This window comes from Pyrgilauda ruficollis, unplaced genomic scaffold, assembly GCF_017590135.1.
Source record: "Pyrgilauda ruficollis isolate IOZ18807 unplaced genomic scaffold, ASM1759013v1 scaffold424, whole genome shotgun sequence".
Classification (NCBI taxonomy): domain Eukaryota; kingdom Metazoa; phylum Chordata; class Aves; order Passeriformes; family Passeridae; genus Pyrgilauda; species Pyrgilauda ruficollis.
The window spans coordinates 20,165-44,837 of NW_024525757.1; the positions used below are offsets into that span (position 1 = coordinate 20,165).

The 24,673-nt window shown below is 39.8% G+C and overlaps 1 protein-coding gene across 1 annotated transcript in view; it reads left to right on the forward strand.

The window, feature by feature from the left end:
- The window catches only part of ARNTL2 (aryl hydrocarbon receptor nuclear translocator like 2), a 32,060-nt gene extending 15,667 nt beyond the window's left edge, over window positions 1-16,393 (forward strand). Inside the window, exons 6-17 of the mRNA XM_041477967.1 lie at window positions 923-1,002; window positions 1,994-2,086; window positions 4,027-4,144; window positions 4,989-5,132; window positions 6,723-6,963; window positions 7,888-7,994; window positions 8,554-8,704; window positions 9,924-9,979; window positions 10,775-10,883; window positions 11,342-11,429; window positions 12,668-12,776; window positions 13,783-16,393. Coding sequence (XP_041333901.1) covers window positions 923-1,002; window positions 1,994-2,086; window positions 4,027-4,144; window positions 4,989-5,132; window positions 6,723-6,963; window positions 7,888-7,994; window positions 8,554-8,704; window positions 9,924-9,979; window positions 10,775-10,883; window positions 11,342-11,429; window positions 12,668-12,776; window positions 13,783-13,919 — 1,433 coding nt within the window. The 3' untranslated portion in view covers window positions 13,920-16,393. The remainder of the gene's footprint in view (window positions 1-922; window positions 1,003-1,993; window positions 2,087-4,026; window positions 4,145-4,988; window positions 5,133-6,722; window positions 6,964-7,887; window positions 7,995-8,553; window positions 8,705-9,923; window positions 9,980-10,774; window positions 10,884-11,341; window positions 11,430-12,667; window positions 12,777-13,782) is intronic.
- Window positions 16,394-24,673: the final 8,280 nt, after the last annotated feature.

The window sequence follows — 24,673 nt, forward strand, 5'->3', positions numbered from 1 at the left end:
ATTAAGTTGCTACCTTGACAGTAATAGAATCATAGAAATGGCTCAAGGTAAAGGTTTTTGAGGGTTTTCTAAAGGACTGAGAGTTCTTCATGAAGAAATAATGTGAACCAGCAGGAAATAATGTAAACCAGCAGGACAGTAACTGCACTTGCAGTTTAAACAAGAAATCTTCAGCTCAAGCATTTGTATTTTAACAACAGGATATGAAAACTGGACTTCACCCTGCACAGTTGTATTTACCTCAAAACAAATGGTTTAAGAGAATACAATATACTATGTGGAGTTATTGTGCATGACGAAATTGGCTAAAATGTCCAACTGTTACAAAAAATGTAACAAGAAAAAAAAAACCTTACTGGATAAAAGTGTAATGAACAAAAATTATTTTACAGAGTACTTGCCATGGGTGCCAGAACAGTACATGCCGTGAGTCAGTCTCACTATATTTAGTGAGACATTTGATTTAACTACAAAAGTCTGGTTTTTGATTGTTGGCTTTATAGTATTAATGAAGCATTATTAATGCCAAAAGATAATTGATAATACTGGAATTATTCTGTTTTAGGAAAGAGAATTTAATTAAGAGGTCTGAAATATACCTATGAAATGTTTCTAGAAAATTCAGTTCTCCTAATACCATTTCTCTTGCAGTACATTAATGATATATGAACAGAAGTTTGCTTGGTTTGTGTTAATAAAGGGCAAGAAAAAATGGTTATGTGTCTGGTTTTATTACCAGTTGTTATGTTTGAGATTTGTTTTAATTTTATTTTTAGAATTTCTAGAACCTTGAATTATTTTTTAAATTCAGTTGTTAGGGTCACAGACAAAAATTCTGAAAGACATAACAAGTATAGCTCCACTAAAAGTGAACTAAAAATGTAACTTTTGACATGATCTCTGTGAATCATCTATTTTCCAGGTTCCAGTAGCTCCTACTCAGAAGTCCGGTATAAACCTTCATTTCTGAAGGATGATGAACTGCGACAGTTAATCCTTAGGGTAAGTGGAAGGAAACTCTCAGATAAATTATGTCCTTGTTAAAGCTTGAGTTTTGAGTTGGACAGTGCTTTTTCTCCCATCATTTCCTTCAGGCAGGTGTTTTGCTGTACTGATTTCTAAACTCTTTGCACTACCCAGGCTTTCATGAAGGTGTACAGAGAGGGTTTGGGAGCATGGCAGGCAGCATACCTGGAAGGGACAGTCTGTGTACCATCTGTGTACAGTCTGCCTATTTAATACATCCATTCTAAAAATCTTCATGCAACTGTAGAGAATGCTGCCAATTATGCAGGAAAATCCTCACAGTTGTTGGCTGTCCTTCATGGACATTTTTAAAGATGTACTTCGCAAAAGGTGCAGAAAATACTTGGAATAAAATCTTCCCTCTTGTTTGTACACTTCATCATAAACCCACACACCTCGTTCACAGCTAGGTTTGTGGTTTTTTTCTTTTGCTGCAGTAATGCTTTACCAAGATCTGTGAATGGCTCCCAAAAGAAGCTGTTTTGTAGCTGGACTTCTGCCAAAGATGTGTTTAAGAAATTTTAGATGTGTGTGGTTGAAGGCCTTGTTTGGTCCTTGCAATCTTAATTGATTTTTTTTTTTTTAGAATCACAGAATGGCCTGAGTTGGAAAGGTTCTTAAAGTTCATCTCATTCCACCCCCTGCCATGGGCAAAGACACCTTCCACTATCTCTGGTTGCTCAGATCCCATCCAACCTGGCCTTGAACACTTTCAGGGATAGGGCAGCCACAGCTTCTCTGGGCAGCCTGTGCCAGGGTCTCAGCACCCTCACAGGGAGCAATTTCTTCCTAATATCTGATCCAAACACACCCTCTGTCAGTGTGGAGCCATTTCCTCTTGCCCCTCTCCAGCTTTCTTGTATTTAATTTTAAAAATCAGGTTTAAAAGTGTGCTTCCTTGTAGTCATTAATATTCACTGTTTATTTTAATTGTGTGTTTTTAAAGACAGTATCTTTATATTTTCAGGCTGCAGATGGATTCCTGTTTGTGGTTGGATGCAACAGAGGAAAAATTCTGTTTGTCTCTGAATCAGTTTGCAAAATACTTAATTATGATCAGGTGGTTATTGTTGTTTCTTGCTTGCTTTTACCTTGCATTTTCTTAGGAATTTTAAAACTTTTATTCTATATTACATCAAACCAATTCTTGTGTATAATTTCTTGGAATTTCTTTGATTTAACCTTATTCAGAGTAAAGCTGAATATCCTGTAAGAAAATACGTGCAAGTGCATCAGTGTTCCCAGCGTGAGGAACAGCACCAGATTTCAGCTGATCATCCTTAAGAAAAACTGCCAGTCTGAGAGGAAGGGATAATTTGAAGATGTTCTAATTTCTGTGTGCAAGAGATTTTCTTTCACATAGTGAAGTGATTTTGGGTTTTTTTTTACACCAAGGAAAACGAGTAGTGCAGCAGTGGAAGTTAATTAAAGCTTTCCTTGGTGATGCCTTTATGCTCAGATGAGCCACATAACACATCATCCACAAAAACTGTCCAAGTGTGTACCCTTAACCTGAAACAAACTGAATGGGAGCCAGCATAGCCTGTAGAACAAGGGAAATAGGCAAAAGAGAAGTACCTTCCATTAGTTGGTGTTTAACATGATGGGCAATTACCACAAATAATCAAGGGATGATAATTTGTTCTTGTATCAATGACTTCTGTTTCATAGAGGCTAAAACAGCTAGTGCTGCCATCTGTCTACTTTTGTAACTTTGAAACCATTTGTGCTATCTTTGTTTTCTTTATAAATGTACAGATAACCCATCTGGACTCTTTCATAGATTTATTTTTATCTTACTTTTTTTTTTTTTTTAAGTGTGAAACTATCTTTTTAAATTAAAGTGAAATGAATAATCCTAGGGGAATAAGCATAAAGCAGAGGAGTTTTTTTTTTTTTTTTTTAACTTCTACTATTGTTTTTTAACTGATTTTGTTCAAGAACTGAAAGTGCCTTTCTGGAGTCACTCATGTTAGACATACCTACCTCCAGACCCTTAATATCTCCTGTATTCCAGACAATGAGATTCAGAGGACATGACTGACTTTAATAAAACCCATGGATTTATTAGCTTGTTTGGGAGTTGTTCTAGTTTCTGAATCCCATGCTGCAGCTTTATCTGGTTTGTTCCACCTGTATATTTTGGCAAGGCTGCTGTTAGGCTGTCTCAGCAGCACTCAGCATTTTCTCATTGCATTAGGATTAAATGGGAACTGGGAAAAGGCAGGAGACTGGGTGTTTATCCTGAGTTTGAGTCTAGAGTAGAGCTTGCCAACACAGCTCCTTTATGTCCTTTGATTTGATTGCTGTGCTGAAGGTAAGCAGTGGAAAACCCAAACTCTCCCACTTCTGTGAGAATTTCTTCCTGTTCCAAAAGAAAGTGTTGCAGCAGGTCAGTGACTTGGGATGGATAGAGAGAGCAGGTAGAAGGCATCCCAGCTGGAGACATCCCTGAAAATATCCTGTGCTAAGGAGTGCTGTGGTGGGCTGAGCCCTGCTTCCAGCCTGCTTCTGGCTCTGTGGTGCCAGTTTGTCCAACCAAATTAGACCTCAGAGTCATTAGATAGTTGAATATTTCATCCTCCTTTCTATTTCTTCCCTCCTTCCCTGATAATCCGAGAGTGGAATTACTTTGTGCATAACTGTCTTTGGCTAGGACCAGAAATTGCATTATTAACATAAATAAAGCATTTGCTTGTACAGAACTTGTTTGATCTCCCACTAAATCTGCTGTTTTTCAAAGGGAAGGAACAAACTATGTTTTTACTACCCTTTAAAATAAAAATTGTATTAAACAATGACAAATGAAATGTAAAACAGCATATTGATGTTTGGAATAACTTGTGGTATTGATTTTTTTTTTTTTTTTTTGTAGTGGTGTAGACAGTAGTTTTCCTGAGACAAGTAATGTGTGGGGTCCTGTTCCAAAATGGTGTGGTTCTCATCTCTTTTGGGTTTTGTTGGTTTTTTTTGTTTTTTTTTTTTTTTTTTTTTTAATAGGCCAGTTTAATTGGACAAAGTTTATTTGATTACTTACATCCAAAAGATGTTGCAAAAGTTAAGGAGCAACTTTCTTCATCAGACGTCTCGCCTAGGGAGAAGCTCATAGATGGCAAAAGTAAGTCAGAACTGGATTCTGCTCAGATTTTTTCAAGAGATGTTCATTAATCTAATTATTAATCAGGATGTATTCAGGGGTTTGTATGGATGTGTGGATGAACAAACGTGAGGTATTTCTACGAAGCAAACATCTGAATGCATATCTGCTGTTTAAAATGCAGTTAGAGTTGAAAAGCTAGCCCAGAAGAGACTTGATTTTAGATCATGAGAGTTACAGAAATTCTGTTAAATTACTGCAATCACTGTTAAGCATTTACCAAGATGTGGTCTGACATTCTTCCTACCAGCATACTACTTTTTTTTCTTGTATTTGCTAGGTCTTGTCAATACAAAAGACCTGATGTAGTCGAACATGGGATAAAATACTTCAATATCAAGAATCACTGTCTTCTCTGAAAATGCCAAGTGTCAATCCAAATGTAACCAAACCTTCTTTAGTTTACAGTTGTTTCTAATAAGGAAAGCATTGTGTACTATGCAGCCTGTTTTGTGTACTATGCAGCTAATGTCTATTTTATAGCTGGCTTTTACAAGCATCTTTGCAGTTCTTCCTTGTATCAAATACAAGGTGAAAGTTATAAAGCATCTGTAGTAAAATTGTATTAAGAATATCAAGAAGGGTTTAAAAATAGTGTAGTAGTTCTTTCTAATTTTGGAATCTGTCAGTCATGTTTTCTTTGCCCTATTTAAACTATTAGACTTTTTTAATTTTAAGTACAAAATTTAGGCAGCTAAACAGTAAGGACAGTGTACTGGGAGGTAAATGCAGAAAGCACCTTGTTTTCTGAAGTTTTATTGCTTGGTTTTGGTTGTTTTTAACTACTTTACTAAATCTTTATAAGCTGGCTTGCAAGTACACACAGATTTCCAAGCTGGACCAGCTCGGCTGAACTCTGGCGCTCGACGTTCTTTCTTCTGTCGCATAAAGTGCAGCAGGACCACAGTCAAAGAGGAGAAGGAGTGTTTGCCCAACCCAAAGAAGAAAGGTATTCAGAGAGTGGAGATGAAGTGGTGGCTTTCTCTCTTGAAACTTGTTTAAATTCCAAATCACTAATGGCTTTCTAGTTCCTACTGATCTCACCAAGTAGCTGTAGAGCAGCGTAAATGTGAACTAAGGGCACTTTTTGAAAAACAGTCTAATTGTTCTCTTTCTTGTCCTGGTGCCCTCCTGGAAAGAGGGAGGGAGGAACTTGAGGTACAGTGGCTCTATAGGAGCATGTGGTCTGTTGTGGTCAAATTTGAGAAGTCTCAGGGAAATATTTGAAAGAACTGGAGCAGATCAGAAGAATGAAACTAAATAACTTATGTCTTGAAGATAACTGAGTGAATAAAGCCTGCCAGCTCTACTATTTTGAAGGGAAAAAAGCAAGTAAACCAACTTTTTTTTTCTGATTTACTTTTTGTGTTGTGTGTATTTAAAAGTATGCATTTTCCTTTTTTCCCCCTTTTCATGGTAAAGTTAATTTATCGGTGTAATTCCATTAATTTTCCCAGTAATTTCACTTTAGTTCATATTTTGGTATGCCCATAGAGCAGTATAATCTTGTCAAGTTTCCAGTGAAAATTTAGATTTCAATTTTAAAATGCAATTTCCAACTTTTGTTTTAATAACTTAGTATTGATTTTTGCAAAGGTGTGCTGAAATTGTTTGATCCTGAAAAAATCCTCCAAGTTCTGTTTTTCAATGTAAGCTGTTACTGTTGAGATACACCACAAATTTTAAGAGGCCCGTGATTGTAAGTAAATAGAATTTGATATCCCTTGATGTGTCAGATAACTCAGTGAGCTAAGAATTTGCCTTCTGTAAGTGTTTCTTGGAAAAGCAGTTTTGAAGGCAGGCACCTGAGCAACTGTGACAGAATCATAGTGGGATAACTCAGTTTCTCATTTTGCAGAGTTGATCCATGTTTTTTGTAATAGAGAGGAAAATCAAAGCTATGGAAAGCATCCTGTTCAGCATAGAGGTGTCAAGAATGCTTTGGCATTTTTTTGCAAAGACAGCTACTGTAGGACACATAATGTCAAACCTTGATGCTTATGAGGGTGTTTGCATATTATTTAGAGAGCAAAAAGGGATGAATGACAGTGTATGCTGGAATTTAAGATAGTTAAAAGATTTGTATTCCCACAAAACTTCAGAAACCTGAGATAAATAGAAAATAAGCTGATTCTTTCTTTAACTTCAGTATGCTAATGTTCAGGTCATTCTGATCACCAAAGGTAAATTGATTTGGAAGCTACAGAGGGTCTCAGGTTAATTGTAATTCACAATCCATATAAAACCAGAGTGATTTATGTGTTATTGTTTGTTTTCTGTCTAACTTGTGTTTGAACTACCAACACCCATAACTCATCTTTCTAAATCTTACATAGGGTTAGAAGTTCTCTCTGCAGGTAAAAACCCAAATTGAATAGAACATAATGAATTGAAAAATTCTCTGTAAAATGATCTTTAGCTTTGTACAGTTGGTGTAGGTAAGCATGAAATATAGTTGCTGGTCTCACGGCCAACATAATAAGTAGTTTGGTTTACTCTTTGAACAATAACTACTTCTTATTTAATTTCTTTCTATTAGATCACAGAAAATACTGCACCATTCACTGTACTGGGTATCTGAAGAACTGGCCTCCTAATGAGGTGGGAGTAGAAGAGGAAAATGATGTAGAAAAGGACAGTAGTAACTTTAACTGTCTTGTTGCGATTGGGAGGTTACACCCTTACATTGTTCCACAAAAGAGTGGAGAGATAAAAGTCAAAGCAACAGAATTTGTTACACGATTTGCCATGGATGGAAAATTTGTTTATGTAGATCAGCGGTAAGCATTTTGTTCTTTACTGAAGAGAAATGACACAACTGCTTCCATTTTCAGATCCTCTGTCAAAACTGTAATTTCTCCAGCAGGGTAGAAGTTCTAATTCGAATTTTCAATTTTTGAGAATTTTTTTAAAATTATCAAGAATTCTAATTTTCAGAATGTTTTTCTGCTCTACACAAGAAGCAGTTAATTCTTAAACTATGTGTACTTGGGCTTTGTTTTTTGTCAAATAATACATAATGTATAGAAGTGTATTGTCGTATAGAAAATTGACTCATTTATTCATAAAGAAAAATCTCAAGTTAGAGCTTCATAGCTCTGCACAAGACTGAAGTAATAAATATTTAACCAGAAGTTATTACTTCTGAGTCTTACCATTTGTAACAAATACATTCTATCTAAATGAGGTACCAAATTATTTTATTAGAAATGAGAACTAAGTTCCCATTTTCTGTACTTTCTGAACCAGACTTTTATTTGTTGTAGAGATCTAATTACCACTTTGCATTTGGAATTTCATTGTCACTGGAAATGTTACTGTTTTCAGTCTTCTTTTCTTTCTACTAAAAGTGTCAGTTTGAAACTAATTCTTTTGAGTGGAAGAGCAAAATTCAACTGCTGAGTTTTTTATTGACTCTTATGTGTGATCAGTACTGTGACTGGCTAAGGGAGAGCCACTAAACAGAAGTATTTTGTGTGTACATGTTTAAACATTTACTTTACCTTCGAATTGTCATTCATTGCAAAGGGATAATTTGCTGTGAAAAATATCTCCTGTTGTTTTAGAGCTGTACTAATGCTGTATTTTTTTCCCCAAACATGAACACAGGCGTCTGTTTGTTTAAATATTAATGTTCTGCTTTATCTGACACTGAAGAAAAACACCTTTGAGTCCGCTGTAGTTCATGTTTTTATTTCTAACAGCGCAACAGCAATTTTAGGATATCTGCCACAAGAGCTTCTAGGAACTTCTTGTTATGAGTACTGCCATCAAGATGATCACAATCACCTAGCTGAAAAACACAAAGAAGGTACGAAATAGTTGGTCCTCCCAGACTACTTACAGCTATGTGTAACTGCAAGTGAGAACACTGCAAAACCCAAACTACCCAACCTCAGCATTGCCCTTTGTGATTTCTGTGTTAAGACAAGCCTGTGTAAGGCTTGTATTAAAAGCAGGGAGAAACTTCTGTTGTCTTGGCTCCTGGTGCAGGGCCTTAATTGTGGAGGAATAATGTCAGCACCTCTGTCAAACCCTCTGCTTCCATTCTTTGTAAGGAAGGGGAGGAATCCTGAAGAGCAGATGTGTCTGGTAACATAATTAAAGACATGAGTTAATGTTCACCAAGTCATGAGTCTCCTAGTGCTTTGCAGGAACTTAGTACTTGCTTATTAATGTAAGATTTATGGCCCTGCTGAAACTATATAATTTGATTTTAGAACAGGTCCCAGGTTGTTCTGGCATGTTTATTCTATGTCTGGCCAACAGAAACATTTTGATTTTATGATGCTGTAAAATAGATTTATTATTTCTAACTTTACCTTTCTAAGCTTAAATATGGTGATTATAACTCTCCTTTTCTTATCTAGTTTTGCAGAACAAAGAAAAAGTATTTACAAATTCCTACAAATTTAGAGCAAAAGATGGGACCTTTGTCACTTTAAAGAGTCAGTGGTTCAGTTTCATGAATCCTTGGACCAAAGAGCTGGAGTACATTGTATCAAACAACACTGTGGTATTGTAAGTAATTTATATGACTCTCCATTTATTTTTTTGTCATAATTACAGTTAGCACTAAAATAACCTGCCTAGAAAGCAGAACAAGACTAGAAAACATCAAGCTTGCACAAAAAGGGACTGAACAAGCTGGACAAACATCTTTTTGGCATTTACCAGCTATTTTTGTTTCAGGCTTAAGTTGTGGATTTGACTTGGAAAACTATGCTGTTTCCCAGTAGGAGAAAAAGAGATGAAAGAGTTTCTTGTTAAAGGAAGAAGGGAAGGATCTTTAAGAGAAGTAGATTTGAATAAATGGAACTGTCAAGTTAATTCTGCTTTTCCTTCTGGTCTTTACAACCCTCTGTGTGTCAGTTGACCCAATTCCAAGTGCTGCCCTACCCCCAGGTGTCAGAATGTAGAGAAGCACAATTGATAGATGGTGGAAATGCAAGGCAGGACAGAAAGATCCTCTTCAAATTGATTGCAAGGGTGGAGCCTGGGGGACAGTAAATGTGTGTGTTTAATTCTTTTTATTTGTAGTTATTTTTCATTCTCTGCACCTTGCAATGGAGCTATAATTGGGATTGTTCCAGTGCTACTGAAGATCTTTGCCAGTGATTGGGGTTTTCAGTGGGGACAGAGGGGATTTTATTTCCATTAAATAAAGTTGTTGAGGGAGCCTTTTGCCTATTCTGTATCTGGTTCATGCCTTAGGTCAACATCACCCACCTCTTTTGCCCATGTCCTTTTTCCCCAAGAAAACAGAGAAGAGCAGTTCGGACAGTCTGTGCTGGCCAGTAGCCCAAGGACACTTTTTTGCCTGCCCTGGAGATGTGGGTATTTGCAGCTGTCTGCAGGAGGGAAGGAGGGCAGCAGCTGCTGACACGAGGCAGCCTCTGACTGTCCTTGTTCCTGGTTACCTGATTTCCCTCCTAACACTAAAAATGACAGCCCTATTCCCTTATCATGGAACACAGACAATCCTACTAGCTCTGTTTTTAGATTGGAGAGTAAGTAGAAATCAATATTTCACTCACTGCTCAGAAACATTACAAAGAATTGAACATGGAAATATGTGAGGAATATCTTATATTTCCCTAGTTTGAGTATGTTAGCTTTGGTTCTGTGTAAAGTATTCTTGAAATTAAACATAAATATATGCTAGATTTTGCTCTTGGGGAAAAAAATGCTGACTTTTTGTGGCTTGTTTGGGATTTTTTTAAATTTCTTTACATCTTAGAGGTCATAAGGAATCAGCTGAAGAAGAAGTCCTCTACAGTTCCCAACCTGCAGAAGGCAAGTGTGGCTTCTTACAGATACCACAGCTGCGTCTCCTGATCAGTCAGTTAAAATTTATCCAGTTCTGGGTTTTTTCTATTCTAGGTTGCATGCAAAGAAGGATTAATTTTTTTTAAAGCTACTTCTTTTTCAGTGTCTAGTTACTTTCAGAGTCCTAATTGATATAATTCACAGAACTCTAAAAAGAAGTGCATATAACCTACTTTTAATTTCCTGCAGCTTCTGCTAGAGCTGGGGATTTGGTTAGTAGGATATTGTGCTTTGTCACAGATCCTTCATATTTTGCCCAGTTTTGGAATAGATGCAACTGTGCTGAGTTTACCTATAAAATACAGGGGAATACTGATACAGAACATATTTTGTTATTATTTTTCTGCTATGCAGAGTTTCTGGTTTCTGCATGCCATTCTATCATCTTGCTGTCAAGGCTTTATATTTGCTTTTCAAAATGTTCTTCCAATAACTGATTTCAGTTGGTGAGAAATCCAAGGTTTTTTTTAAACTCATGTTCTTTGCAATGTTTGTGAGAGACACTGGGAGTGGCAATGATTAAATATATTTCACTACTGGAAAACGAACAATTTTCACAAACAGATTATTCACTTTATATTGCAACACCCTCTGCCATGAATCAGTATTTAAAGGAGTATAATTTCTGAATACATATAAGAAAATATATACTTGTATATGTATATCTAGAACAAAAGCTACTTTAAAATGAATCCTTGTTCTGCAATGAAAGTGCTCTTGGTTTAAGGTTTTGTTTGGGCTTTATTTTTTTTTTGTCTACAGATGCTGTAAAACAGTCTTTAGTAAGTGTACCTGGAATGTCCTCTGGAACAGTTCTTGGTGCTGGAAGTATAGGAACTGAAATTGCAAATGAAATCTTAGAATTACAAAGGTAATAAATGCATAATACCATCACTAGGCTTTTAAGTGAAGATAGGCATGAGGAATATATGATTATGTGAGGTTTGTTCCAATTTCACTTTTATTGTATTATATGTATAACGTTTTTTTAGGTTGAGCAATAGCATTATGAGATACCATTATAATTATGTCAGTCTCATGCCTGGCAGAGCACATGACTGTACTGGTGATTCAACAGAGGAAGAAAATTGTGCTCAAGGAATAGAATTGTGACCCATGGTCTTTTCTGATCTCTTCTCTGTTTTCTGCTACCAAAACTTGGAGCAGGATAATTTAGAATCTTCAGGAGAATTTAAGACATTATTGTTTTGAATTATCAGACTCATGCTTTGTCACTGGGGAGGTCTGGTGGGTTCTGCACCACACAGTCTGGTTTTCAGTGTTTGCTTAATGTGACCTGGTAAATCAACTAAACACATGCAATTTTAGGTTGCATTCTTCACCCTCTGGAGAATTAAGTCCATCACATCTCCTCAGGAAGTCACCTTCTCCAGCTTTAACTATAAACTGCAGTGATGTGAGTACACCCCTGCCTGAAAAAATCCAAAATGAAAAGGTTAATGTCAGCTCAAAACCTGTGTTTGAGCCAGATTGCCCTGATTTTTTTTTGTGAATGTGTACTTTTAATCTTAATGGTTTTGAAGAGACGTTAAAAAAAAATCTGTGCTGTTTTGAAATGTTTAAAATTGTGACTTTGAAGGTATTTCATTACTCTTCTAAAAATGGGTAATTATGCTAATATAATGGTGTTTGTAAATCTACTAGTGCTTGTAACACCATAAACTATAACTAACATAGTTATATAAATAACATAGTTATTGCCCATAGCTATGGAATAATTAACATATCTTCTTACCTAAATATGTTGTATGTTTTGTAGTGGACATGGCATGAACAAACTTCTCCAATAGCTCTTTGAATGCAAATTTCTTTCCTGTTAGAAATAGTTTATCTTTCCACTGCAATTCTCATTTCTTATGAAAAACCCCCACTATTCTGGTCTAGGAGCTGCTTTGACTTCCCCCTTTTTTTTATTATATGTTCTCCCCTTTCTCCTGAAGAGTTGTTTGACTTATTTATGCTGAACTCTCTAAATCGTGTAATGTCTCATCATAAGGATAATTTCATCATATTCATTGAAGATTTTTCTTGATTCTGGGCCTTGGTATCCCATTTGTTCCTAAAATACTTTTGGAAAGCATTTCGCCTTTATTAATTTCCTGGTAGAATATACACAAGTCAGACAATCCTAGGAATCTCTCCTGCTAAATTACATGTATGTGTTAAATAAAACAACTATCAGGAAAAAAATTATCTTTTTTTGGGTTAGCATATAGAACCTAGGAGGTATGAGGGCTTTTTTAATCTCTTAACTGGAATGTTTTGACAGTGACAAACATCAGGTCACTGGGAATTTGTAGTTTATGGCAGTAGGTGTGGAAAGTGCAAACCAGTACGTTTGGTACTGGATTCATTTACTGAACGCTGAGTTAGAAGCTCAAGCAGTGCCATCACTATGAAGTACCTTTGACAGCTGTGTAAGTCACAACTTTTATTTAAGCCAGGTCCAGTGCTATATGAACTTATAAAATATTTGTTTCTAAATGCAAAATATCTGCCTGATGAGGTATATTTTTCACTTTCTCTATTCCGTTCTTAATAATTTGACAGGAATCTATGATGTTTCTCTGATGTAATATTTGTGACTAAATTTAGGATCTAATTCTGTCCTTTCTACCAATTCTGCTCTTTCAGGTGCCAAAGAAAGAGTTGATTCAGTTATGTCCTTCAGAAACAGAAGCTCTGGAGAATTCAGAGCAAACCCAGGGTGCTATTCCATTGCTCAGTAATGAACCTCTCCTCAGTAAGATTTATTTCTCTTGGGGCTATTCTGGGGGTTGCAAGGGCTGATACTTCTGATCACTGGTGTCATTTCTGAGTGCACCACTTACAACCACGTATAAATTGTAAAGAGATGTGGCTGGCTGAAGATGAGAGCACTCTGAAAACAGATGTGTTACTGCTGCAAGGCAAACAGCAAAATTTGGTAAGTGAGGCAATCTCATGACAAAAAACAACATCTGTAACTGAAGTTTACCATTGCATTCTTAAACTTTTCATGAGGTACCTTACTGCTCTCTCTCCAGGACAGAGATAGGGAGGGAAAAGTATTTCAATGCAATGTCAGGGAACTTCTTGGAATTTGTGAATTATTGTCCTTTAGCACTTCACCTCTTTCTAGGCTGCAAGCTGGGAGTAATTGGTACAAAGGGCTGCTCCCAATGGTTCAGAAATAATTTTTTTAATCTTTCCCTTGTTAAGTTTGTCTGGATACAGAATTCCCTGGCGCTGTAAGAGGAAAATGCCACTGCATTATGTTTGACATAAAAGGCAAAATGCTGTAAAAGCCATGTTGATGCTGATTCTGTATTTCAGCTCTTAGAAGCTTTTCCATCTTCCTCTTCTCCCTCATTTGCCAGGGATTTATTTGTTTATTTGTAACCTACAGCTTTCTTCTGGTTGAACTATGAGCCTTTTCAGAAAAATTTAAAAACCCAAACCCTGACAACCCCAAACCAACCAACCAAAAAAGAAAAACACTGAAGAAGAAACACAAAGGAGAAAAAGCGAATTCTTTAATAAGGGTTTGGGAAAAAAGAATTAAAAACAACCCAAACAACACAGAACAAGGAAGAATGGTGTTGAACTAAAAGGGAGTCAAGTTAGGGGTTTTTTTAACATAGAAATATTTGCCTTGACTTCAAAGGCATGTTTTGCTTCAAACCAATTCTGTTCTGCAAGTTACCATGTTCTCCATGCTTCATAGTGTTTATGCCTGCTTCAAGCTCCCTGTTTTAATCACTGTGTAGGTGGCAATTCTCAGCTGGACTTTGATGCCATCTGTGAGAACGATGACACTGTGATGACAGCTCTGATGAATTACCTGGAGGCTGATGGGGGCCTGGGAGACACAGCTGACCTCAGTGATATCCAGTGGGCTCTCTAGAGCTGCTTTGGGGAGTAAGGGAATGTCAACAACCCCTCATGCACAACAACTTTACATCCTCAGTACTGTATTGGAGTTTTGTAATGATTCCTTTGAATTCAGACTTGTTGTCTCTGGATTTTTAAAGACTGGAGCCTTGTTCAGAGAGACACATCTTCTCCTGCACCTACGGACAAATGCAATATTTTATTAATGATGAGGAAACCTTGAAATTTTAATATTGAACCATCTGTAACTGGAATGCTTAGAACACTTTAGTATATTTTTGCTAAGAAGCTTTAACCAAAAGGTACTGTACAATGTACAGGATTACTTTTTCTTAGTTTTAATGCTTCAAACTTTTATTTATTGTTTTTGTTTCAAGTTGCAGAATATTAGTTATCCATGTTACTTTCTCTAGAACCTACTATACTTATATGGTTTGAGAATATTTGTAACTATTAAATGTAATTGAAATAACAATTTGCACACACCGCAGTTGTAAAATAAGGTATTGTAATTCTCAAACGATGCAGTTTGTGATTCCTTGCACTTCTCAGCAGTGCAATTTTTGCAGTCAAAGGTGAAAATGAAGCCTACAGTTCTGGGAGCAAGGTTTGGGGTTGGATCACCCTAATAAACAGAAGAGAATGTTTTGAGAAAAACACTCATTTTCCCAGTACACAAACATGAGAAGGGAATAAGAAAAGAGCAACAAACTCTTAATTACTGTTTTGTATTATTTGTAATGTATTATTAGAGAGGCAGTGCATAGAACCAGAGAAAAATAATGCTCTATTTGTAATAAAGCACTCTGGTCTTGTCCCAGGTTCTTTACTAATTAGAGAAGTGTGAATGGATAGTCTTGGTTCCAGAGTGATCACTGTTTGCACTGTCTGTTGGTGAAAAAATGTTAAAAGTCTAGAGCATCTTTTATGTTTTTGGAGAGGTTGGCAGAATTTTCTGCTGCTTGAGTGTGTGACTTTTAAAAATCTCTCTGTACTATAGCTTTGTAACTAAATGCTATGCAGGATGATCTTTTGGGAACAGCTTTTGCAAGGATTGTATCCCATTACAACAAATGACTCAAGAACATGGCACTTTAGAGGTTGCATTAGAACAATATAGCACTAATATAGCAAGAGAATTGTTTTATCTTGAAGGTTTAAACAAATTTTTGCATAGATTATATATCATAAAATTACAGATTTTTTAAATGTTTTCTTCATGTTTGGGTTTTGGTAGTTTTTTGTTGATTTTTTTTTTTTTTTGGTTTTATTTTATTTTTTTAAATTTTATTTTATTTTTAGGTTTTTTCTTTGTTTTGTTTTGTTTTTCTTTTTTAATTCAGGTAATGAAAGGAAAGCACTTGAAGATATCTGACACATGTGCATTTTTTTAATACAGGTATTTAAATGTAGGTACAACCCTAACCTCTCTCACTCCAGGTGAGGATGGCAGCCTGGGCTGGTGTTGTTGGGAACAAATGGATGTGGCCGTCACTAGATGTCATCCTTACGCTGCTGGGGAGCCACGCTGTCCTCATGAGGACACAATCTAGACATGAAGTGGCTTCCTCTGCTTGACAGAGCATATTATAGATAATATGACTCCTTTGGCAAATGATGCATTTTTTGTGATGGTGATTTGCTAGAATGGCTTCTTGGTTTGATTTTTTCTTTTTTTTTTTTTTTAACTCTGTAGACTTTTTTTTTTTTTGCATTTAATTTGGGGGTCATTTACTGCATTCAGATCTCTTTTTTACATACATGGGGCCAAAATAATCAGTTCTCTTGCTTTATTAGAATAAACTTTTCTGATTTTTCTGAATTTTGGGGTATATCATAGAGCAAAGTGGAAGAAATAAACAGGCACTTTCTAAGAACTGATAGAAATCTATTTGTGTAAATGAAATTTGAGATTCTGCCATTATAAAATGCATTTTCTCTTTTCTATTCTAGAAGTAAATTCTAAATAAACCAGCAAATACTGTAGCTCATAGATAAATGACTACACAAATAACTTAAAATTATACAGACTTTATTAGAACAGTTTTTTAAACTGGATTAGTTTGGAAACATGGCAGCTGTTGTTACTGCAGGAGCAAATTAATTCTTTCACAAGATTTATATAAGTTTCTAGACACAAACCACTATTCTTGAATTCTTGGCTATCCCTAAAAAATAAAATCAAAAATGTAACTTTGATTCTTTTGCAGTCAATGACAAATATTGTGACTTTCAATTAATTTATTAGATTTTCCCTTTACTATTTGTAATTTTTTTTCTGGCTTAAAGCAGCCTTTTCAAGAAAAAGTGTCACTTGTAAATATTTCTGGTGAAATTAATAGATATTTTTGAATACAATTGAGATAGTATGTGCTTATCTTTGTATAACAACACAGTTCTAGTAAGATACTGACAGCTTGTTCCTGGCATGGTGCAGGTAATGATAGGATGTGGTTAAACCAGGTCAATAAATACTGTTTTGATGCCCTGCTGTTAAGTCTGATGGCAATTCTGTCTAATACTGAACTGAAATATGAAGTACTTGTTCTTTCAGATCCCAGGCTTCTTTCTCAAAATATAAACAGGGGTGTGGAATTCCTGTGGATTTTGGTAGCTCAGTGTGATGCTCCCCAGGCAGGGAGAGCCTGTAATTCAAGCTAATGTGCATTTTTTGGGGATTCAAAGAGAGCTTCAGAACACCCCTGGGCCCTCCAGGGATGAACTCTGAAGGTGTCCACACATTAACCTTGAATTTTCCATTTCCTGTTGCAAGCACAAGGCTTGTGAGGAGCAGCTGAGGGAGCTGGGAATGCTCAGCCTGGAGAAAAGGAGGCTCAGGGGAGACCTCAGCACTCTACAGCTCCCTGACTGGAGGTAGGTGGGGGTCAGGCTCTGCTCCCGAGGGACAGGATGAGACAAACTGGCCTGAAGTTGTGCCAGGGAAGGTTTAGATTGGATATTGGGGCAAAAAAAGGGCTATCTAGCATTGGCAGAGGCTGCCCAGGGCAGTGGAGAAATTGTCATTCCCGGAGGTGTTTAAAAGATGTGCAGGTGTGGCACTGATGGACAGGGGGTAGTGGTGGATTTGTTGGTCCTGGGTTAAAGCTGGACTTGATCTCCGAGGTCTTTTTCGACCTAAATAGTTGAGTACCTATGAACATTTGTCACTTGATGCTCTGGGAGGAGGGAGAATCCTTTCTGTGCTTTTGGGGTTCCCTTGTAGGGTATGGTCAGGTACAGTGCTCTTGCATGGGTCTACAGTAGAGACTGATTCCAGGTTTTTTTCCTGTGGTGCTTTGTAGTTCTGAATTTACTGTGGATCTTAACACTTTTCAGAATACTGGAAAATTTGGTTTACTCACAAGCATAAAAGGCTAAAGTAATTTTAGTGACTGCTCACAACAGGGTTTCTGTTCATGATCCAAAGTGGGACAGAAAAGAGAATACAGTACCTCAGCATGCCTGATCTGTTAAAGGTAAGTTCTCACTATACATAACTTTTTATTATTCATTTGTTTTCCTGTCAAAACCACCAGAAATAATCACATAATCTTTGGAAATGATAAGTTCTCTGGGAAAGCTCTACCTTGGCTGTTGCTGCCAGAGTGCTGACCCTGTCTGGGTGGTAACTCTTCTTTCCTGGAATTTGCAGATTCCAAGTGTACATGACCCAACATCTGTAATGTGTCCTACACCACTCAGGGAACCTTGGCACAACAGAGAGAAAGCCACATAATTAATGGGCTCTTGGGTAACACTGTTAATGGGTAACAATGAGGTTTATCAGGCTGTCCTGGAAGATGCTCTAAGGTGAGCAGCAGGACTCTGAACTCTAAACAGCTCAGGTAATGTGCAATGCTTTTAAACAGGGAAATCTGATTTCAAACATTGCTGCTTTCATAAACCTTACAGATAGGGAAGGCAATACCACTGGGCCTTTAATATTTAGCAAAATACTTTCACATGAGCGGATAGAAAGTCTGTGAGAGGAGTGGTTCCATCCTTAGACTTCACCTTGTCACAATAGGATAAGCAAATTGATTTCTTAATTATACAATTGTGAAGTCTCCTGAGTTGGGAGGGACCCATCAGGATCATAGAGTGCAACTCATGGCACAGACACCCAAAAATTCCACCCTCTGCCTGAGAGTGTCATCCAAACACTCTTGGAGCTCTGACAGCTGTGACCATTCCCTGGGGAGCCAGTTCAGTGCTTGACACCCTCTGAGGGAAGAACCTTTTCCTGATCTCCAGCCTGAGCCTGCCCTGGCCCAGCTCCATTCTCTTGGGTCTTGTCACTGGTCACAAGAGAGAAAAGATCAATGTCTGCCTCTCCTCTTCCCTTGAGCTTTATATATATTTGATTTGCTAGGTCTTTAAGAATTTTAAGAATACTTTTTTTTTTTAATCTGCAAATGTTTCATTTGCAGATTTCTGTTTGATTTGTGGATTGCTGCTTGTGGAGCTGGAGGAGCCAGCAAAGAGTTGTTTCTTATCTTCTGTTTCTCTGTTACTCATAACCGCTTAGGTCTTTATGACAGTGCTCCTTTATGAACCCCCACCTTTAGAACTTTCTAAATCATAACAGTTTTCAGGGCTGCCTTGCTTGTTGCATTTACAGTAGTTTACTGCCTACTCCTAGATTGTCTTTAAAAAAAAAAAAAACAAAAAAAAACCAAAAAGTGTAACCTTTCCTGTCCTGCTTTTGATGACAGTAATGATTCAGAGTAATGGTAAGACAATGGTCTGGAACACCCAATCTTTTCAAGCAGCTATGCGATTGCCATGGTATGGATTCTTCCAACTGACCCTGATGTGATTCCTGCTCATGTCAGGAGGTTTTCTCTTGCTTACATTTTACATAAAATATGCAGCATCTTCTGATTTGTAGCACTGCTCTTTGTGATTTCCAGATCCACACTGACACATCTCTGAGGTTCATGCTGGAGAGGTTCCTGTAGCTAATTACATTTTCACCCTCATAGGTATATGAAATTTTATTGAAAGCTTGCTTGTCCACTGGAAAAGGAACTGGAGTTTGCTTTTTCTTGATTTTCAGGGGATTATTAGACAAGGTTCCAGATCAAATACACAAAGCTATTATCTGAAACTGGGCACCTGAAATGGTCCCAGGCACTGGGGCAGATTGGTCACTTCTTAAATGACCTTCAACTTTTTGGGGTTTGAAACCAGAAACTTCAGGACAGAGAAACTTTAGACCAGAAACTCTGCAGCAGAGCCAAGACAGGACAGCATCTCTTCCATCAGTTCAGCAGCAGGTTCAGTGTGCAGGGCTGTATCTCATGTTTTCTGTGGGAAGAGCCAGGGATGGGACAGCAGAGGTCAGACTGTTTTGGAGCTTCGGAGTTTGGGAGCATTTTGTACTTCAGCTGCTCTGGATTATGAATCCTTTGGGCACGAATCTCTCCTGTCCTTTTTAGGAAGGGATTGGAGGGGAATTTAAACCTGAGGAGAAAAGTTCAGGTATGGATTTGACAGCTAGAAATTGTTTGTGCAGCGCTTCGTCTCAGGACTGAACATGGCGTCACACCGAAGCTCAAGGCCAAAACAGTTTGCCCTGTTGGGTATTTAACAATCAGGATACTTCCGGCATCTGGAAGGCAGGACAGCTTTGAGAGCCCAGCTACAACTACTGGTCGGAAGAGCAAACATTCCCAAGATAATGACTCTCGCGAGACCGGCCCCGGAGCGTGGCGGACACCGAGCGGAGCGGTGCGGGCGGGACGGCGGCGGGGGCTGCCCGGAGCCGGCGGAGGCGCAGCCGCCGCGGAGGGCTCTGCGCGGTTCGGCCGCAGGTAAGGGAAGTGACCCGCTCCGAGACCTCTCGGAGCCGACTGCGGCAACTGCGGGTGAGCCCCGCCGTGCCCTGCCCCGGCGGTTCCTGCTCTGCCGCCGCCAGGGCCCGGGGCCCCGGCAGCGGGGCCGGAGCCGGCCCGGGGACCGGAGCAACGCGTGTCCCCTGAGAGGGGGGCAGCGGGGGGGCTGCCCCGCCACATCCCGCTAGCCTCTGTCCCCGCTTCGTGTCCCTGTCCCCGTGCCGTGTCCCAGCCCCCTGCTCCTTCTGCGTGTCCGTGGCCCTCCCTGCATGTCCCTGCCCCTCTGCCGCCTCCCAGTGCTTTCAGCACTCCCGACCTTCTGTGCCTTGTTTCTGTGCTGGACCTGATTGAACCCTTCGGGAAGTTTTGGGGAGAGGTTGGCGTTCTCCGGTTTCATCTTTCCAGGCTCTAGTAGGATGCTTCAGGTACTGGTGCTGTGAAGGTGCAGTTATGAGTTTTATCTAGAGCTAAAGATTTACATTTGTGAAGAATGTGAGTAGAGGTTTCAGGAAAACTGGTGCTCTCAGTGAGGTAACATGGCAGGTTGGTTTGGGAGGTGTTCTAGAAAGTAGGAGAACAGAAATCTGCTTCAACTCTCTGTTTCAAGTGCAGCAAAGATTTTGGCCTCTTAACTTCTTTAGATCACTAAGAAATGAAGAGGGAGAGCACTCCCTACTTTAGCTAAGTACCCATCCCAGTGGAGTTTTGGATTTAGCACAGCTTCTTGAAAAGCTGTATCAGAGATCAGCTGCTGACAGTGACAGTGGCTGTTAGTGGTGTGCTGTGGTGCTCACACATGAGGATTGATGTTCCCATGCCAGGAGGGTGAAGTTGGTGTTCCACTCCTCCCTGAAGGCAGCGGGAGCCCCACCTGTTTGCCTGGCTGTGAGGGGGGCCCTGAGGAGCAGGTTCTCTCTTTGGCAGCCCATCTCCTGCCTTGAGCCCTGGGATTTCATCCATTTGCTGCATCTGGGTGTAAGAGTTGTGCTGAGGAATGTTGAAGTTGGTTTGTCCTGTGCACTTGTGTCTGCAGCAGATCCAGGCTCTGCTTGTCCCTGACATGCAGGGTGGAGCGCCTTGAAGCCAGGGCTGTGCCATGGGGCAGGAACCGTGGTGAATTTCATCTTTTTTCCTACTTAGATGCGAGTCCTGTTTCCTTTCTGGGTTGTGCTGCCAGGGCAGTGTGACACACACTGCAGGAAGGAGAGGGGTGTCGCTGGAAATGTCTGTGGAGGTGCATGGGGAGGCTTTGCCTGTGACCCTGGCAACAGGAGAGTAATTGTTAACATTCCTGAAATGACAGCCATTCCCAGGAGACTGAGGTTTCCAGGTGATGCTGCCGGCCTGGCTGGTCCCATTGGTCCCTGGTGATGAGCAGGACAAAGTCTGGTCACTGCTCACTGGCCAGCTCAGGGTGGCCTGAGGACAGGCAGAGCTGTGTGTGAGGAGGTGCTCGGTGCAGTGTCCTTTAGGAGATTAAGTCTCTTTAGTCCATCCAAGTGGGGCTTCTTTGATGTTTCTTTACCCACCTAAAGGAACACTTTTTAGTGAAGTGGAAATCCTTTCCCTGAAGAGCTTTGAAGCCAGTGAAGGTTTAGTCACTTTCTTGTTGGTGCTGTGTTTGCATAAAACCGGGCCTTTGGCTTGCTGAGCACAAGGGAGTTGCTGTGAACTCCTTTGAGGAGCTGACTGATTTTCTTTGTTGTGCTTTGTGTGGTTTTTTTTTGGGAAGGTGGAGGGAGCACAGAGAGGGGATGAGATCCCAAATCTGGAACAGATGTTCCAAAAACATATCCCTGACTCCTGAGGTGGCTCAAAAGGAGTGCAAAATCCCCAAAATGCCTCTGACTGGGGAGTCTGCTTATTGGGGTTCGCTGTTATTTGTCTCTGCCCCGATACGGGAAAAGTGGTTCTGGGCGGCCGTGATTTCGAAGGACGAGTCTGGACTCTCAGGTTTTCAGTCTTCAATCTTGTTTGTTAATTCTTATCTACAATATTTTCTCTCTGCCCAGCCGTGGTCTGTTCAGCAGGACAGTCAAGTGCACTCTCCCCCGCCCACGGGACGGTTGTGTCTTTTATAGTGAAAATTACATCTATCATATTTACCTTTAATTCCCAATACTTTTCACCCTTATAGACAAGTGTATCTTCACCATGAACCAATCCAAATGTGCCAACATCATCACACAAAATGGAAGACATGAAGAAGAAAGAAGAACCCAGAACCACGCCCTGAATCCTCCATCTTGTCTTCATGACCCCCCTGTACCCAATTTCTAAAATCTATTCTTCATCCTGTAAATACACTATTCACACCCTAGAACTTCTCATTTCCTCATACACAGATGTTTCATCTCTAGATGGATCAAAGTCAAGCCACCAGACACTTTTGGCAACATTCCAAGGTCTCCGAGCCCCCCAAGCGTTCTCTTGGTGACTCTGGACCTTCAGAGTGATGTGTTGAGTTCCCACATCTGCTGTTTTGCAGTAGTTTTCAACAGAGAAAGTAGGAACCAAATATTATGCAGGATTTAGGTGGGTGATAAAGTATCCTGTGGTTTTAGGGGTGGTCAGTAAAGCTTCTGTCCCACTGCATGCCCTTCCTCAAGGAGGTGCTGGTAACTTTTGCCTCAGCTGCTAAATGGTGATGTGCAAGTTAGGTTAGTATATCTGAGACAGCTTCTTCTTGTACTTACCTTGGTGATTGTCAGGGCTTCAAAGCAAAACTGAAGTTATGTGGCTGCTTTAAAATGTACAATTACGATCTGACCCATTTCTGCCTGGCCAAACCACATCTCTAAACTTACAGAAGCAAGGAATAGGTTTATTGGAAGGTTAAGGCAAGTTTTGTTGTGTTCACTCCTCTTGAGTGGAATGTGTGCATTAAGGATACATAAAAGCACTGAATACCTTCATGAGTAAAACTACTTGATACGTTCCTGTAATTGTCTCTGTACATGTACTTCTTCTATGTGTACTCTGTCTGTGCTGACAGAGCTGATACTTCTGGAGAGAGCTCCTCACCAGAGCTGCTGGCTGTGGGGGAATTGTTTATGGTAAAGGTGAGGATGCTCCTGTTCCCTTCTGTGCCTCTGCCTCATTAAGCAGTGCAAGTTGTATCAAGGAACAGCACCAGAGGCCACTTCAGCAGTCTCTGGCTTATGGTGTTTGAGGGGAGATAAAAATAACAAACCCAGTGACTTTAAGCAGCCCTTGGCTTACATTTTGATGCTAATCTCTGTTCCAGCAGGCACAATGTTGTAACTCTTGCATGAATAAAATCCCCTTGCCAGATGGTACCTGTGTGCAAAAGGCTCTGAGGTCAGATGTGCTGATGCAAAAGTTAGTTTGCACTTTCATCTCTCTTTATAGGCTTTTTCCCTAAATATTAGTGGAGAACTGAAGGCTGAGACTGGAGCTGGCTGCTGCAGCATCTGAACTCCAAAGTGGAGACCTCTGTGCTGCTAGCCAGCTGTTGAATGGTGTCACAGATGGGGAAAATGTGATAACCACTAGTGTGAATCAGCATCTTTTAAATCCAACATTTCTCATGGCTCCAAGTGTGATGGATTTGGGAGAAGAACTTTGCTTTCTTGCTTTGTTACAGACATGGCAAAATAAGAGGAAAGTATAATGGTCTGGTCTTCCCCGCCTCACCTCAGACTGATCAGTTGTGAAGCAAAAGTGTAGGGAGAAACAGAGTATATTTTTTATGTCAATGTAGAATTAACAGGCATAGTGGTTGTCAAGGGAGACACAACAACACAGTTTATGGTTGGTAACAGAAAACTAACTGTAAAAATAACTGTAAAATAACTGTAAAAGCAAACAACTAATCCCCCAACCTCTTCATTCTCAGATCATTCTCTTGTTGTGCTCTGTTATGGACGGCAGAAACAAGAACACACATGCATTTATGCAATCAGCACCAGGATCTGTTTTGGGGGTGAGGGAGGGCAATTCCTTTCCTTGGTTCTTTGGAAGGCAGAGGATGTGGGAAGAGGAGCTTTGCCCACTGCATTGGGGGAGTCTCTGATGTCCCAAAGCCCCACAGAGCGAATGTTTGTCATTTAACATCTCAAGGATGTTAAAAGGAGATGGGCAGCTGGGATGCTGCCCAGCAGAGGGGTCCACCAGTCTGTCCCGGCTGCCCAGGGATGAGCAGGCTGGTGACTGCCCCTGTGTTTGCTCCACAGGATGAGGAAGCCAACCCTCCTAAGGAGGAAGATGAAGAGATGTGGAAGAATGGAGGCAGCAGCCACCAAAGGCTGGGGAAGGCACAGAGCCAGGTAGGATATGTTGCCTTCCAAAGAGAGGGACTTGTCTGTCCCGTTGGAATTCAGGGCGTGAGGCTAATGGAACAAAGGGGTTGAGTTCATTTTCTTACTCAGGTTCTCATGTGCCTTAAAGAGATTTATGAAAAGGTCATTATCCCTAATGGAATCTCTGAAAAACAGGGGTTGAAGCTTTCTGAAGTGACCCAAACCTGCCTGCATGTAATGCAGCCCCTGTTTTTGTGCACAGTTGGGATGAGACCTCAGCTGCCATTACTTACCACCTCCCAAGTGTAACTCAGAGTCTGCAGCCCTGAAGAGCCAGGCAGTGGTTAAACAGCAACAGCCTGAGGTACCAGAGAGCTGGAGTAATTCCCTAGCAGGTAACTTGACTTGGAAGCTGCATTCCAAACTTTTGTCCACATTTATTTTATCTCCCACAAGGAGTTGCCTAAAGAAGCAGAGGTGGGGTGTTCCTAACAAAGGCACATCCAAATTCATCGGTGGTAGAGGGCTTAAAATTCAAGTGTGAGTGGAGGTGCCTTTAGGACACTTCTTATTCCATAGCATATGAGTGGAATTTAAATGGAGTATCCAAATCCTGGCAAGCTTGTATGAACAAAGCCTCTGCAAGTGTTTTGCAGCCAGGAAGGGGG